Consider the following 16,141-nt stretch of genomic DNA (forward strand, 5'->3'; position numbering starts at 1 on the left):
AAATAATTGAAGAAAATTGCAATCGGTGCATTTCCACCATAAATACCATATCAATATTTTCAGTTTGAATTCCTGAGGCAATCCCTGCTCTCTTCTGTCTTTTTAGCATACCCAGCATTTTCATCTGCCAACATTACATTATAATAAACTGTCAAGAAATCGAGCTCAAGCCAGCTGTCTTGGATTAAAACTAATGGTTTACCATTTTAGGAAATTCTCTTTTATTCTGAGAATAAGATGAGTAGATCAATATCAGACACAGGCCTTTCTGTACATCGGTGTGCAGCTTGCCAGATTCTTGAGGTTGCCAGATTTGATACCATTGTGTCTGTGCAGAGACCTAAACCTGTGTTCACCGACTATGTCTTGAAATCTTAGCTACAGTCACAGACCCTGCACAGAAAGGCTTTTTGGTCCAAACTTACTAAGTTAGTAAGTTACTAACTAGCTTTCTAACTAACTAAATAAATAAATACATTATTGACGTACAACCTTGATAACTAGATGAAGCAGGGCCCCTAGTCCACAAACAGTCTATACCTACATCTACATTCAGAGTGTGTGTGTGTGTGTGTGTGTGTGTGTGTGTGTGTGTGTGTGTGTGTGTGTGTGTGTGTGTGTGTGTGTGTGTGTGTGTGTGTGTGTGTGTGGTGGCTGGCTGCAGAATAGGTTATAAACACCACCTCCTCCATGTTAGCGATTGAACATGTACATTTACATTGAAAAGTCAAAGTACATGTCAAATACATTTTTCCTAAAGATGGTTTCTGTCATTTTAGGTAGTTGTTATCACTCTAATGTATGTTCAAGTCTTCATTTCTGACAAGTTTGGTTTCAGTTATTTGATGCTATAAAAAGGGGTTGTGACGTCATCATTGCTAGCTTTGATTCTCCTTTGCTAATAAACTGCGTCTGTGTTCGGCTCATGATTGGCACAGGCGGGTGTATGGGCGGGGCCTCAATACCGCTGCACAGACTCTGGCTCCAAATTACGTCACCAGCGCAGGATGACAGCTCTTGTATCCTGGATATATTGGACTCATTTCCATACTGTGGGACAAAAGGAGAATGCGTTGTCCATTTATGTAAATAGTCTATGGTGTGAACTTACAGGGAGTATGTCCGTGCGATTGTCCTTCCACACCTCCAGCAAAGCCACCACCATTTCATGGAGCTCATCTCGAGACAGAACCCCATCACGGTCAACATCAAACACTTTAAAGCAAACTGTTGGTGAAAGAGAGTGGTAAAAAAACAAATATGGTTATGAAGATCAATACTGCCTAGAAACCCAACACCCTGCTGTTTAGTCTATTAGCAGGAAATTAACATCAACATTCAAATTCCAGATAACAGCTGCAAAGAAGAAAGGTTTTGTAGGATAACGTATAGCGTTAAGGATTTTTTTGTACGTTTTTTTACTGACAAGTTTTCGAAATCTCACCTGCACAACTTGCTTCTTTTCGTTTGTTGCTGTGTTTATGCTGATTTGTGTTACTGTACAAACTAATGAATCAAACCAGATATCTGTTATTGCTTACATTTCTGCCTTTCAGCAATGGGCCCCCTGCAGCACGCAGAGAGTCCACAAGAGATCTCTTTAAAGTCAATGTGATTGTCCCGATTCTCATCGAAGGCATGAAACAAGCCTGGAAAACAAGAACAATAACAGGGATTAGATTTTAAAGCCTGAACACATACATAGGTCCACTATGATCTCAATTATATATTTACCTGTATGCACATGACACCCACATTAGAAATAAAAAAATACAGGTTCATATTATCTTACCTTCACTCAGTGAGGCATGGATGGGAGGAGAAACCAGTGGAACAAAGGTTTCCAAGTCAAAGCGGCCGGTTCTGGACTGGGCTTTCAGTAGCCAGTAGCGCTTCTCCAAGTCTATAATGTCCGACTCCTCCACTTGAGTATAGGAAACAGAGGAAGCCAAAGTCAAAAATATAAGAAGTGCAACACTATTCACAGGAATCAGTTCTCTGAGTTTTGTAGTGTTTTTCAGAAATGTGTGGAAGGCAAACTATTGGAATCATTACTTAACAGATAAAAAAAGATTACAAAAGTATTTCCATGTAAAATTGAATTGTGCAGTGCAGCTTTAACACAGCCCTAGATGTTTAAAAAAAAATCAACATATTCAGTGAGGCTAATGATGTAAAAGGCAGAGGTGAGTTCAAGTAGCACTGTAAACAGTAAGATAAGATAAGATAAGATAATCCTTTATTAGTCCCGCAGTGGGGAAATTTGCAGAAAGGGTAGTAAATACGTGTAGCTAGGGTAGATAGCAATATACGGTTTACTATAGGTAGGTACAATAAGGTACAGTATATGAAGTCAATATCATATAAAAGTCGAAGGGGAAGGGAGGCTCAACAGAGAAGACAGAACAGCAACACAAAACCGAGTGTCACGGTTTAAGTCTAAGAACCGCTAATACTGTAATACTTAATTTAATTTAATGAATTATCATTAACCATTTGTGTTCTAATTTAATCTAATCTAAAGTATTTTATTTTTCATTTATTTTATTCACCTCCTGCTCTTTTACATCATGTTAAGAGCAACATAGTTTCCCAAAAAGGGTGAGGGAAGCAGAGAAACCTGGTTCACACAGCTAAATATCTGATGCTGAAGAATCCTGATTCCTTGGCTATGTACATGTAAATGGTTACTAAAGGAGTTTTTTATATGAATGTGTATGACAAAACCTCCCCATGACAACAGTGTAGACGCATAGTAAGTTATTCAACTCAAAGTCAGACTAAAGTTGGTTTCCACAGCAGAACAGCAGACCGTAAGATTCAGAGCCAAAACACACTGGGGTTCGAATTAACCTCTACAAACATGCTTGATGCAAATTGGTATTAAAATGTTTAGACAACTAATCATTCAGTCCGTTGACAGACAATGATTTAACAACAAGTTAAATGATGCACTAGGTGACAAATGAAGTTACCCATTTCTGCTGTTGCTAATTAAAGCACTTATAAATTGTGACATGGTGAATAGTAGATTTAAAAACTATAGCGTTCATGATGCCAACCTAGGTGGGGTTATGTAATGGCCAACAGGTGAAGGTGTATTTGATTTAACTTTCAACAAAGTCATACTGATCAGACCAATATAGAAGATGAGGCTCTGCCAGGGTCAATGAACCAGCCTCCCTTTCTCAACATGCTAATCCACAGCTTAAGGTAATAGGATTCAGCAGCTAGTCAGTTAGCCTTTGGCACAGAGCCAAAACATATGACAGGTGACAGTTCACAGAGACAGAAATCAAATGGTAGTCAATATCTGGCAGAAATCTGACTGTGGCTTCTCAGGCAGGCTATTTAACAATTTCTTGAAAGCTTTGTTCAAGCAGCTGTTGGTCACGGTTCCAGTCAGATGGGAGGTTGATAGTTGTGGTTGGCTGCTGATGAAGCAGCACACGTTAAATATGGACTGTCTGAGAGGGGTATTCCTCTCTCATCCAGGTTCTGACTCCCTCTGTTCCAGAGTTGAACATCAGGGCAGTTGTAGTCTGCTTTCTGTCTGCTTTCGGACGCAGACCTTTCAACTTTAACAGATTAAAAGGGAACACTGAGTCAGAAATCAGTCATTTAGAATGTGTAAGTGGGTATATGGACATGGCATTGAGGAAATAATATGAGACTGATATATTATTGAGGACTATATGGACTTAGGCATGGAGCGAGTGTTTGAGACTCATGACTACCTTTACGTCTCAAAGCTGAATTGGAAACTGCTGCTTACTCAGCAAATACAGGGAAGAAGATGTTTTAGGCAATAATCATATAAACTGAATAGACTGAAAAGCTGATGCATAAAGCTCTGAATATCAGCGTTTTTAATACATCAATGATTACACCTGGTAGACAGTAGAATGTATAGAGAAATAAGTACTTGTGTTCGTCATGTTGAGCATTCCTCATGGCAGCTGTGCTATCATCTGACTCCTAATCTATAAAAGTCATTACCAGGACTATGGGTCGCCTCGTGTACAACTCCCATCCACTTCAGGGTCGCCCCCTGCTTCTAATAATGCCAGTGTATTACTGGAGGTTACGTCAGTGTCTTTGCTGGATTTAAGATCTTTGTAATGGTGGCAGAATTAGAGTATGGTAGTTTTCTCTGGCAAATGCTTAAAGTATATTAACTGCATTAGGGGTAAATTAGCCTAAAGACTTGCACTGCTGCCACCGTTGGTTTGCAGATCCCTACAGGACATTTGACGAAAGCTTTCGGTTGTTGAGTATTTTCAATCTTAGGTTCTACGAACACATCTTGCTTTTGAGGTTTGATATCCAGTCCTACTCACAAGCCCAACAATGAAAAATTTGTATTTACTTCTTGTTAAACCATCTGCTCGTTTCAAAGTGAATGAATAACGAAACAGACCACAAACAAAGCCTTACAATAATGGCTGTTCCAGAACATAAAAATTAACATCAGTCACAAGGTTGCTACACTGAAGAACAGTGAATTAACTGCTGCTGTGTCCATGGCAGGTGCCTTGCCTGGCCTGATACCCACCTAGAGGTGCAACTCTCCCCGAGTGACAGCAGAGATACCATACCATTATCCAGGGAACATCCTGAGCGAGGTGATGCCACAGTCAGCATGAACCATAGCAAACTCCCTGTGATAGCGGCTAACAGAAACTACGTCATCCTGTCCTTGAGGCCGTTATTTCCACAGATTTCTACTCTCATAACACGGTGACGGTGTCAGCTAGCAAAGGATTCAACCTCTATCATGAGTCAAGCTTTACATTTTCTTTCTGGCAAGAACGAGGAGTGTGTCAGTCACTCTCTCTCCCAACACACACACACACACACACACACACACACACACACACACACACACACACACACACACACACACACACACACACACACACACACACACACACACACACACACACACACACACACACACACACACACACACACACACACACACACACACACACACACAAAGTTAAGAGGATAAACTGGGAGCAGGCAGATTAAAGGCAGCCTCCAGGTTTTCTGGACAAGACAGGTTCTTTCCGGCCCTCTGTCCTTAATTGGCAAAATAAAGCCTGGCTAAATTTACTTGTCCGGCAACTTTAAAGAACTGCGTTACTGTCCACGATTACATGCAAAATCATATTCCACCATTATTCCGAATATGACAATATTCCAAATTTGATATGACTCATGCTTCATATTCAGTTTGGTTATTCTGAATGAGGCCTTACTCTGAATGGACCATTTTCCGACTGAGAAGTGGGATATGCCAATAGTTAGCAAACTCTGGAGTAGAGATGCATGCCAAAGAAAAAAAAGCCCATATTTCTGGTCGGAAGGAAAAACACAACTACCTTTAAGCATTATGAAGGACTTCGATATTAACAGGTTTTGGATATGCACAATTATCGCAATGCCGGCCTTTTCAAGAAGGTGTTTGAAGGAATGAAAGAGGGAGGCTCATTTCACATGGTCCAACAAGCCCGCAACCGGTGGAAAACTTAAAAAAAAACTGATTTTGATGTAAAGAAGCAAAATGGCACATGCGCCTCCTGCCGTTTCACTTTCCCATAGTTTTACGTAATAAACGACACATTAGGGCATTGACCCGTCAAACTGAGTCGAGAATTATGTCAACGTGGGATTCGCTGGCCCCGTGATGAGGCTGCAGCTTGGGGTCCTTTTACATTAATGGGAATATGCACGGCTGCATGTAAACGGGAAAATTAGTGGAAAATGAATTTCATTAACCATTAACCAGCTTCTTCGTAATAAGGGCAAAATATGGAATATTTGGTGCACGTAAACATATTTACTCTAGATAAAAAAAAATTCATGCACCGTCTTTAAAATTTGTATGTAACAATTTATACTGTAAATGGTCTCAAAGACGTGCGCTACATTTTGACCTATACCACAGCACAACTTCTCTTGGAATTGCAAATCTATGCATGTTGCTTACATACCACAGTCAAACCATAAAGAGGAAGGCTGTGCGCACACACACACACACACCGTTATGTCACAACTGCGACAGAATTTGTTTTTAGGATTTTGACAGAGAGGAAAAGGGGGTAGAAGGCAGCAGTGAGAGAGAGACCTGGTTTGGTGAAGGAGAGAAGGAATAATGAAAAAGGGAAATATGAGTGAAAGGACCTATCTATTTAGGTGTATATGTCTTTAAACTATATTCAGGTACCCATATGAACACTGAAAGAGAAAGTGCTTGCTGTAATAATTCCTGACGAGTGGCTAATAACACGACTGGCTTGTAAATGGCCAGTAACTAATACATGCTTGGTATACCTGTACAATAATGTCTCACATGGTAAATTCAGCATAATGTATATTCCACCAGCGAGACAACGTAGTCATGTCATACTCACCAGTCTGACTGAGTGGCACAAGTTACTGTTCCCATTCACTAATTAATTCCAATGCTTCTTCTTTCTTTTTGATCAGTGTTGAGATACTGTCCATAAGTAAACACATTTGCCGATGTGGACATGCAATGTATGCAAACACATTGATTCAAATTGTTTTTGGGACTTACAGTGTGTGACGCCAGCCAGTGTCTGGTAGAAGGTAGGCGTGTCGCTGTCATCTGTGAGCGTGACACACACTCCTCCAGACAGAAGCCACCTGGATAAAGTGAAGGCCTCCTTGTTCTGCAGGAGCCAGTTCCTGAAGCGCTCATAGTTCACCTTGTCACCCTGCCACAGCACACAAACACACAAGTAAGCTGTTAAGTCCGTCAAAAGCAGAAGATAGAGAAGGAAGAGGCTGTTTAATATTGATAGGACAAGTGATGAGATATGAGAAGATTAGTCGATGAATCGATTAGAGTGAAACACAAACACAAGGTACTTTGATGAAAAAGAGGGAAATAATGGAGTTATACTAGCTTCGTAAAAATAATGTAGCAGTACTTTATTATTTTCCATATAAACTCAGTTTTCAATACAAATTTGTCTGAATTTGTCTTTGAATGCAGTACTTACTTACTTGAAAACACCTTAGAGTACATAATGGTTTTGGTATAACCAGTCATGCCCTGTATTAGATATTACCCCTCATTACCTTGTTTTTAATAATTTGGAAAGTCCGGACACATTTTTGAATACATTAAATGCTGCATACATCAATGAAGTTTCATGCAGATGAATTGTATTAGGTTGTAAGCAAAAGTCTAAAAATCTTAGAGGATAACCCTAATATTAATGGTTTTTTTTATACATGTTGTATTTCCTGGGGCAATTTGTAGCTGATCGTGATTTGAAAGGCACTTAATACTACCTGTAGAATAACTCACTGTACTGCCAGACTTTGTATCATATCTGTGGAATTGGCTCCCTGTGATAAATGAACTTTTATGAGCATGTGACTGTACTGATAAAAACAAACTCAATGGTATGAACCAAGGAGATCATGAAGGTAATATGCAAGTAATGATTATTGTTGTAAATGTTCATATGTACATCCATGTGGTGACAGGCAGCCTGTGATATTTGCTGACCTCACTGAAGCACTTCTTGAGGGAGGTCGGGACTTCTCCATCCAGGACCTGCAGAACTGCTTCTATATCTTCCCTGGCTGCATGTCCACCCAGATCGCTGGCAAACAGGCTGAAGAGGTCTGTGAGCCCGGAAACACAGACACAGACACAGACACACAGACACACAAACACAGTGTCAGAAGAGATTTTAGCTGGAGGAGGGCATGCAGCAGTTTTTTCTTAACGACTTAAGGAAGTAACACTGTTGTTCTTGAGAACAGTGTATTGAATTCCATAATGCTTCAACGATTAAAAAAGTCCAACAACGCCAATTTGTGATATAAAAGTGTTCTTCTAATGTCTCCTGCGAGATTAAGACTTTTTTTTATAAAATTGGTATCTCATCAGTTTTAATGTTTTGTATTGTTGTTTGGTATGGTAACTTGACTTTGGCCAACTAAAACAGGCATGGATGCCTCCTCAAAGTGTCTGGTAAGAATTCAGGGAGGAGTATTGTCGGATTTATACTGCTGCAGGAGTGCGTCTATGCGAGCTGTGTGGCCATCTCTTGCACATGACAAGCATACATAGCACTGTGAGGGATTGCGTGTGGCATATCATTTCCTTTTGATTTGGCCCCAAGGTTTCGGCCTTTGATTTTTTTGATAGGCGGGATTCAGCCTGCTGACGGCCATCTACTGTAGGTCTATGAATAAGTACCTCATACAACCTCACTTCAATACCCAAACTATTCCTTTAATGAACACTTGCACTAAATATACAGTGAGTGGACTCATACTGTAACTGTATACTTCAGAACACTTACTGAATAACACCAACTACAGTATTTGCTGTAAACCTAGTTTTCTGATAATGATATGATTTATGGTATTTCTTGTTTATGGTTATGGTTGGTTAGAAAGCTCTATAAACTGTGACATTTAGGAAAACAACAAAAAAACTGAATATTATCAACACAGAATTCCTGTTTACTCATCAGAAACAACTTACACTTGGCCTTCTCTTCATCGCGCCCTCTGGTCAGAAGCACCAAACCCACAATCAGATTGTTGAAGTGCAGCCCTTTAGACGAGCCTCCGAATGAGGTGTAGATCACCTGAAACACATGAAATACATGCCACAATATGAAAACAAATTCACAACTGCATAATCACCTCATGTTCACACTGTGATCATCTTGATCAGTAAGTTCGGAGTGTGTTCATGTTTACTAAAGCACTGAGAACAGGGAAATGTGTGAATGTGGGCTCAGAACAGATTTTACAATCAGCTTTCACAAGTGAATTTGATTGCAGCATTCTCTCATTTCCACATCAATGTAACAGCGTTTAATGAACAATAAAATGGGTTGATAAAACATCATAAACACCTGTAATATCTACTATAATCAAATAAAACAGCTGTGCAATTAGGGAGTTTTTAATAATGTGAAGCCTATAATGAAGTATTGTGCTGAGAATGAGAGGCTTTGTGTGAGGATATGTCCAATTTCCCAAACATAATTCATACTCATGTAGCAGAACAGGCTAATGAGTTGTTAATAAGTCAGGGTAACACATTTCAAGATAAAAAGTTATGGTTCAAGCATAATCTCCCTCAGTCTTTGTTTCTCTTCCAAGCCTAGGGCTGCACGGTTGTGGCCAAAATGATAATCTCGACTATTTTTGATCAATAATGACATCATTATTTATCACGATTATTTATTGATTCCATTATTCTACTCTGGACTGCACCCGCAACATTCAGGAACGTTTTTCACAGGCTGCTGCTGCTGCAGGGTGCGCAACACTGCATGTGCTACGGCATGACAAGTGAAGCCAAGACACCTGGATCGCCCAGTGGCTGGCTGAGTATTCCTTTTCCATTTGCACTGTACATAGACATGTACAAGACATACAGAACACAAACCTTTATGTACATTTCTTAAAAAAAAATTGAAAACAAATTAGAATCACCACTTAGCAGCTGTATAAATATACATATATATATATATACATACACACATTATTGTTATTATATGTTATTGAGTCCCGTTACACTACTCCTTCTCCCGTTTCAGCCTGACCGTAATTCCTGTTATGCACAAGAAAACAAAAGCCCAAATTGAGATTCAAATGTCCGTATCACCGCTGTTGCTCTGACAACAGACGGCTGGACTTAAAGGGCTACACAGAGCTACCTGACTATTACCTCACCGCTGAATGGGAGATGAAAAGCAGTGTTGCTGCAGCTTCCTGTACACAAATAAATCCATCATTGTTCAAAGCAAAAAAGAAAATACTTCATGATAAATACACATTTTTTAAATCAAGTTAATTTACCAAGCATTTCTCCTCCTGTATAGAAATCGGGCTGAAATCATCAGGCCATCAGACAGGAGAAATGTACAACAGAAAGACAAATTTAGTACTGCTAGCGTATTATTGGATGGTGCTTCATGCTCGCTCGTTACCATATCGACTTCACTAGCTACCTCAGGTGTTTACTTTGCCTGGATGAATAGCTCATTGCGTTGCGAGTGTGTGGTCGAACGAGAAAGAGAGCTACGGTGGGTATGCTTAGGGCTCCTGCTGATTGCTGACCATGGAGAGAGATTAAAAAATCATTGCAAGAGTGAATATGAATGATGTTTGTCAAAGACAAAGAAAACTATCATTTTGAACACTGCTAATGGCATCACATCCAAATCTGACCAGTCTCCTGTTTGAGGCACAGATTATACATTAATCCAATACATGATAAAATAATTTATGCTGTACGATGTTGAGGATAACTGAATCCGTTTAACATTTTCACGAACACAAACAAACAGTCAAAAGAAGAATGTTTTTAAACACAACATAGACTTGGTGTCAATGAGATTTTTGATTATAAACAAGGACATGTCTGTGTCTTGACTGACTGATAGGTCTCAGGCTTTCTTTGATCTGTCAGAATGTGCAGCAGCCATGAGTATGTGCAGCAGCATATTTGAGTAGAGCAGCAACCTGGATCTGGACCGCTGTCACCGCAGTAACTGCTGCCATGGTGACAAAGGGAGAGAGGAAGCGGAGATGCTGAGAGAAAGGAGAGACACAACACATGCTCTAATGTTCAATGATAAATGGACTGCATATAGATTCCAATATCTGAACTTCCATCTGTCCACCCATCTTCCTCTGCTTATCCTGGGCCAGGTCGCGGGGGCAGCAAGCTAAGGAAGGCCCTCCAGACGTCCTTCTCCCCAGCAACACTTTCCAGCTCCTCCTGGGGAACCCCGAGGCGTTCCCAGGCCAGACGAGATATGTAATCCCTCCAGCGTGTTCTGGGTCTACCCCGGGGCCTCTTACCAGTTGGACCTGCCCAGAAAACCTCTAAATGGAGGCATCCAGGAGGCATCCTGATCAGATGCTTGAACCACCTCAGCTGGCCCCTTTCGACGCGAAGGAGCAGCGGCTCTACTCTGAGCTCCCTCCGGATGTCTGAGCTCCTCACCCTATCTCTAAGGCTGAGCCCAGCCACCCTACGAAGGAAGCTCATTTCAGCTGCTTGTATCCGCGATCTCATTCTTTTGATCACTACCCAAAGCTCATGACCATGGGTGAGGCTTGGAACGTAGATGGACTGGGAAATCGAGAGCTTTGCCTTACGGCTCAGCTCCTTCTTCACCACAACGGTCCGGTACAACGCCCGCATCACTGCTGACGCTGCACCGAACCGCCTGTCCATCTCCCGCTCCATTTTACCCTCACTCGTGAATAAGATCCTGAGATACTTGAACTCCCTCGAATGGGGCAGTGACTCACTCCCAACCCCTATCTGAACTTGCGTATGCCAATATGCAGTAACGATCAGACACTGTTGAGTAAAAAACAAAAACATATTATGATTATAATCAATTTTTGACAGCTGTATACTACTACCCTGTAGATATGTGATACGATTGCTATCATTGTTGTTTGGCCCGGTTCAGGAAAAATACTTTGAAAAACATGAAGAAATACTGTGCAGAATGTAAGGCTTTTACCCGATCAGTACAGGACATGTGTAAAAGAAGTGAGATGGCTCACTTGTTAGCGACTGAACACAGAGATCGTTTGTTCCAGAGCTGATGATGGAGGTAGCAAACAAGTGAGCCATCATGCTCTTTTCTCATCTCTGTTGTAAAAAGCGAAGGCAAACAGCTCAAGCAGCATTAACGGATACCTCTTCCTGTTAGTGTTATCCTGTTATCCTCTGATTGGAACACCTAGCTGTGATCCCAGCCAGGCCAATATTGATCCCCACGTCCCACACACACACACACACACACACACACACACACACACACACACACACACACACACACACACACACACACACACACACACACACACACACACACACACACACACACACACACACACACACACACACACACACACACACACACACACACACACACACACACACACAAGTCTTCTCCAATTTGAATAAAGTTAAGAATTCCTTTCTAGCGCAATAAGTCCTTTTAAACCTGTTCTTCATCTGATATCATCTCTCATCTCTTTTCTTCAGGGTAGACATTTATATTTCAGGGGACACTGGATGCTCTACTACGCTGACTTAACCTTTCCTATTTTTGGTTGCTACCTGGACAGCATTCAGCATTTCACTGTAACTATCACTTAAATTAACCATCATGATCAATGGTGCATGGGGTGTGACATTACTGTGGCTTACCTCTGCAACTTTATTGGGAACTCCATCTCCCAGCACTTCCCTGTAAAAGCACTGCTGGGTCATGTAATATGTGAGGCCGCTCGTTCTCTTGAAGGCATCTTTCAGCCGCTTCAATTCCACATCGGTGACTAGAGAGAAAAAGACAGAAAAAGAAAAGTAATCAAAAGCAAACTTGGTACTAATTGAATTTTTCATTTTAAAACAATCTGTTAACTCTGCTGACAGGACCTGCAGTAAGTACAGTACAAACCAGAAACAGTGTATGTAACAATCCATTCTTATGTAACTTTAACAAGTTTCTCTATTTTCTACTGAACAAAAATTGAAGTTTATCCTGAGTAACCAGAACATTGTTTTTGGAAAGTCAAGTTGCTGTTGAGTTCCAATGTAACGACTTATAATGCAATTTTCTAGGAATTATCAAAGTCTCAAAATTCCCAGCAAAATGAAAAATCATGACTATGTGCAACAGTGCATATGATTAGGAAAAGAGAAAGAAAGTCTTGTTTTTTGTATTTTGTGTGAAACAACCTATTAATAGACTGACAAAATGCTCAAAATGCCTCAAATGGAAATAACATCTCACTTTTGTATGTGACAAAATACAGAGACTCCTGGAACAAGTCTTTCTACTACATCTGGTGCTAGTTAATGTAAAAATAGAAATAAAGATGCGTGTAACTTTATGAGGCATAATGTTACGGAAGTGAAGGACATTCGCATAGCAGCTAGCCTAGCCAGAGAGACGAGAGCAGGAGCTTCGTCTTAAGAGTTTGGTTTGCCGCATTCATGTCGAAAAGAAGTTGTGATCTGCTCTGAGAAAGTAACTGTTCTTTATATTGACCACCAAAATGAAGATGACCTGAAGAACAAGTGGCTAAAACTAAACATTTTTTACCGAGGACAACTTTCAAAACTGGACACAGTTCATGGCTGGATTATCTAAATGCTTACTGCTGAAAGACGATGGCGGTTCATGATCACAACCTGTAAGTATGATTTATTATTTGTGGATGTGTACATGTTTAAAAGTAACGAGGTAGCTAACGTTACTAGCTGGGCTAGTGCAGAGCTTGAAGCTGCACAGAGTGCATAGCTGTAGGCCTTTGCTAAGTTGGTAGCTAACGTTATTGTGATGGCTTTGCTACTCAGTTTTGCTACTCAGCTTTAGCCCCACTGTCACCCAACACTGTGTAGAATATGACATCTGACTATTAAATATTTATATCTTGAATAGAGTTGAAGTGAGGAGGTGGGTTTGTGATTATAAGCTGTAATGTTACAGTGACTATTCAATTTGGTTGGCAAATTTCTTTTTCTATTTTCATGACTGCTGCCCGCTGTCATTCTGCCTGCTCTGAGCCACTTTACACTTCTTGTAAACCTTTTGACTTTGTTATGATGTTAGAGCATTCTATTATTGTAGGTTGTGCCTTTTCATTTATTATAATGAAAATGATGACTGTGCGCAAGTAGGAACATCTGCAGGAACATCTGTCTATAAGGTCTTGTTCCCCTAGTCAAAGAAGGGTGAATTCATAGCATAGTCAGTTAAAACAGACCCTACATAGTCATTTGTAAATCATTTTATTTATAACAAACACAACACATTGTACATAAAATGTGAATTACTTTTTAAATATAAAGAAGGAAAGAAACTTTGTTTAAAACAAAAAATCACTATGATTTTACAAAGTATGTGAATGAACTGATGAGGCTTGTGTTTAAAGACCCAACGTCATGTGTCCCGCTTGAGTCAGGGAGCAGCCTGAAGCCAACATTCTGAAAGGCCGGATCAGGAAACTCCCTGCGTTTCTTAAATACAACAGATGATGGGATGGCGAGCCTCATGTGTCGTCCTAAATATCACCAGCTGACAAAGCCACGGTAGTCGAGAGGCCGGTATCGCCTGTATGGAGAGGATCACACATCATTACTATTGCAGCTAAAAACTATCTGTACAGTATTACAGTATTTGCTAATGTGTCTTTTTAATTTTATCGTTTTATATTTGAAAATTAATAAAGTAATTGGAGGATAAATAAATCATTCTCATTTCTTCATTAGGTCTTATGAGCTTGTGTTATAATGAATAATTTGTACATCACTTCATAGGCAAATATTGATTTAGGAAGCAACAGTTTTCCTCCCAAAATATGGTGTGATCATATAGTTTATTACAAACAGAATAACAGCCAGGAGGGGATTGTAAAATGCAACTACATTTTGCAGAATGGTTGCATGACATTTTATAACTGGGTCAACGACGAATAAGGCTTCTAAAAATATAATTTTTAAAAGTATTTTCAAACTGAATGTAATGCATATTTGTGTGTGTGTAACAATGTTGTTAAACAAGTTTAATTTGTTAAATTACTTTTCAAAGTGGTTAAATTTAAGTATTTTTTACATTCACTGGCTAAAAAATGTCAGGTGGCGCAACTGAATATTTGTTAAAATATAAATAATTTCCTACCATTCATTTTAACTGAAATCTTTGGCAAGTATCCCTTAGAGCAGGGCTATTCAACCTCCTTAACAAGTGGGCCAAAAAGGAAAACCGCTGGTGGTTCATGGGCCACACATACAAAACTTATGTCAATTAATCGCTACAAATAAATCGTACTTAAAGCAGTGTTAACTTAATAGATATAGTGCTAAATGGAATAAACTTGTAAGACGCATTCCTTTCTTTTTCACTTTTAATTGCATCTTTATAACAATTCTTGATCTTACATATTTTGGACACATATTTTTAATAGCAATTTTTATTCAAACATATTTTTGGACACATTTATAATAACAATATAATAACAATAACAATATTTTGGACACATTTTTATGATTCAAACATATTTTTTGACACATTTATAATAACAATAAACGAGCCGTGATTTGAGTGGTAGTGCCTCTTCACATTGTATTCCTTAATCACGGAAATGGCTTCGTTGCACACTAAACACATCGGTTTACTACTTGCGGCGGATGGCAAAGTAAATAAATATTTTTCAGTCCATTCGCTATTGAATTGGCGATTTTCACCATCAACCTTCCTTTTTTTTGGCTTAGAAAGAGACATCTTGGAGCTGTTGTTAGCCTAGCTACAGTGAGTTTCTCCGTGGTCTGCAAGCATAAAATGCAATGTGACCTTGACTGAGCCGTTGGCAGGTGCAGACAGAGCGGATGTAATCCTGTTGCCGTATAATTCTTTATATAATTCTTTCAGAACAATACATTATTTCTATTAAATATATAATTTATACCTTTTAATATATATATTTTTTTCATTCATTCTATCTATTTTAATAAGTGTGTTCACATAAGTCTAAATACGTATTTATTTGTTTTTCCTTCAGTTGCGTTGCCTCCAGCGCGACAATATATGTATTAGAGCCCTTATCCAATCAGATAATTTCCCTGCGCTGTCTCTGGGTAAAAAAAAAAAAAAAAGATTCTCTTCAAAATCCTGAGAGAATACCCTCGCTGTTGACGCTAATGGGGACTAGGGCCTCGTGGTAAAAGTCACGGCCCGCGTGTGTAATACACGGTGTAATATGATTCATATATTTTTTTTTTTTTTTTTTTTATAATTATTTTTTTTTACAGGCAACATCTTGCGGGCCAGATAAAAAGTAAGATGGGCCGTATTCGGCCCGCGGGCCGCTAGTTGAATAGGCCTGCCTTAGAGTGTCTACAGTGCTTAACACATATCTATTCTGTGGATGCGTTTTGTATTTTTAATAATTTAAGATCAATGCATTCTATTGGCCAGGTTTTTGGTATCTTAAGCATCCGATTTTACATTTTAAATGATAAAAATAATGATACAAATGAATACATGCAATACAAAAGTTATTAACATTATAGTTATCAACTATTTGATCGCTTAAA

The 16,141-nt window shown here is 39.4% G+C and overlaps 1 protein-coding gene across 1 annotated transcript in view; it reads right to left on the bottom strand.

Annotated features, from left to right (window-relative positions):
* usp32 (ubiquitin specific peptidase 32) overlaps positions 1-16,141 on the bottom strand; it is a 72,772-nt gene that overhangs the window by 35,209 nt on the left and 21,422 nt on the right. Inside the window, exons 2-8 of the mRNA XM_054609088.1 lie at positions 12,251-12,378; positions 8,540-8,645; positions 7,550-7,668; positions 6,587-6,746; positions 1,793-1,924; positions 1,542-1,649; positions 1,112-1,227 (exon numbers count right to left, since the gene is read on the bottom strand). Of these exons, the coding sequence (XP_054465063.1) occupies positions 1,112-1,227; positions 1,542-1,649; positions 1,793-1,924; positions 6,587-6,746; positions 7,550-7,668; positions 8,540-8,645; positions 12,251-12,378 (869 nt within the window). The remainder of the gene's footprint in view (positions 1-1,111; positions 1,228-1,541; positions 1,650-1,792; positions 1,925-6,586; positions 6,747-7,549; positions 7,669-8,539; positions 8,646-12,250; positions 12,379-16,141) is intronic.

Source organism: Anoplopoma fimbria, chromosome 1 (genome assembly GCF_027596085.1).
Source record: "Anoplopoma fimbria isolate UVic2021 breed Golden Eagle Sablefish chromosome 1, Afim_UVic_2022, whole genome shotgun sequence".
In the NCBI taxonomy this organism is placed as follows: Eukaryota; Metazoa; Chordata; class Actinopteri; order Perciformes; family Anoplopomatidae; genus Anoplopoma; species Anoplopoma fimbria.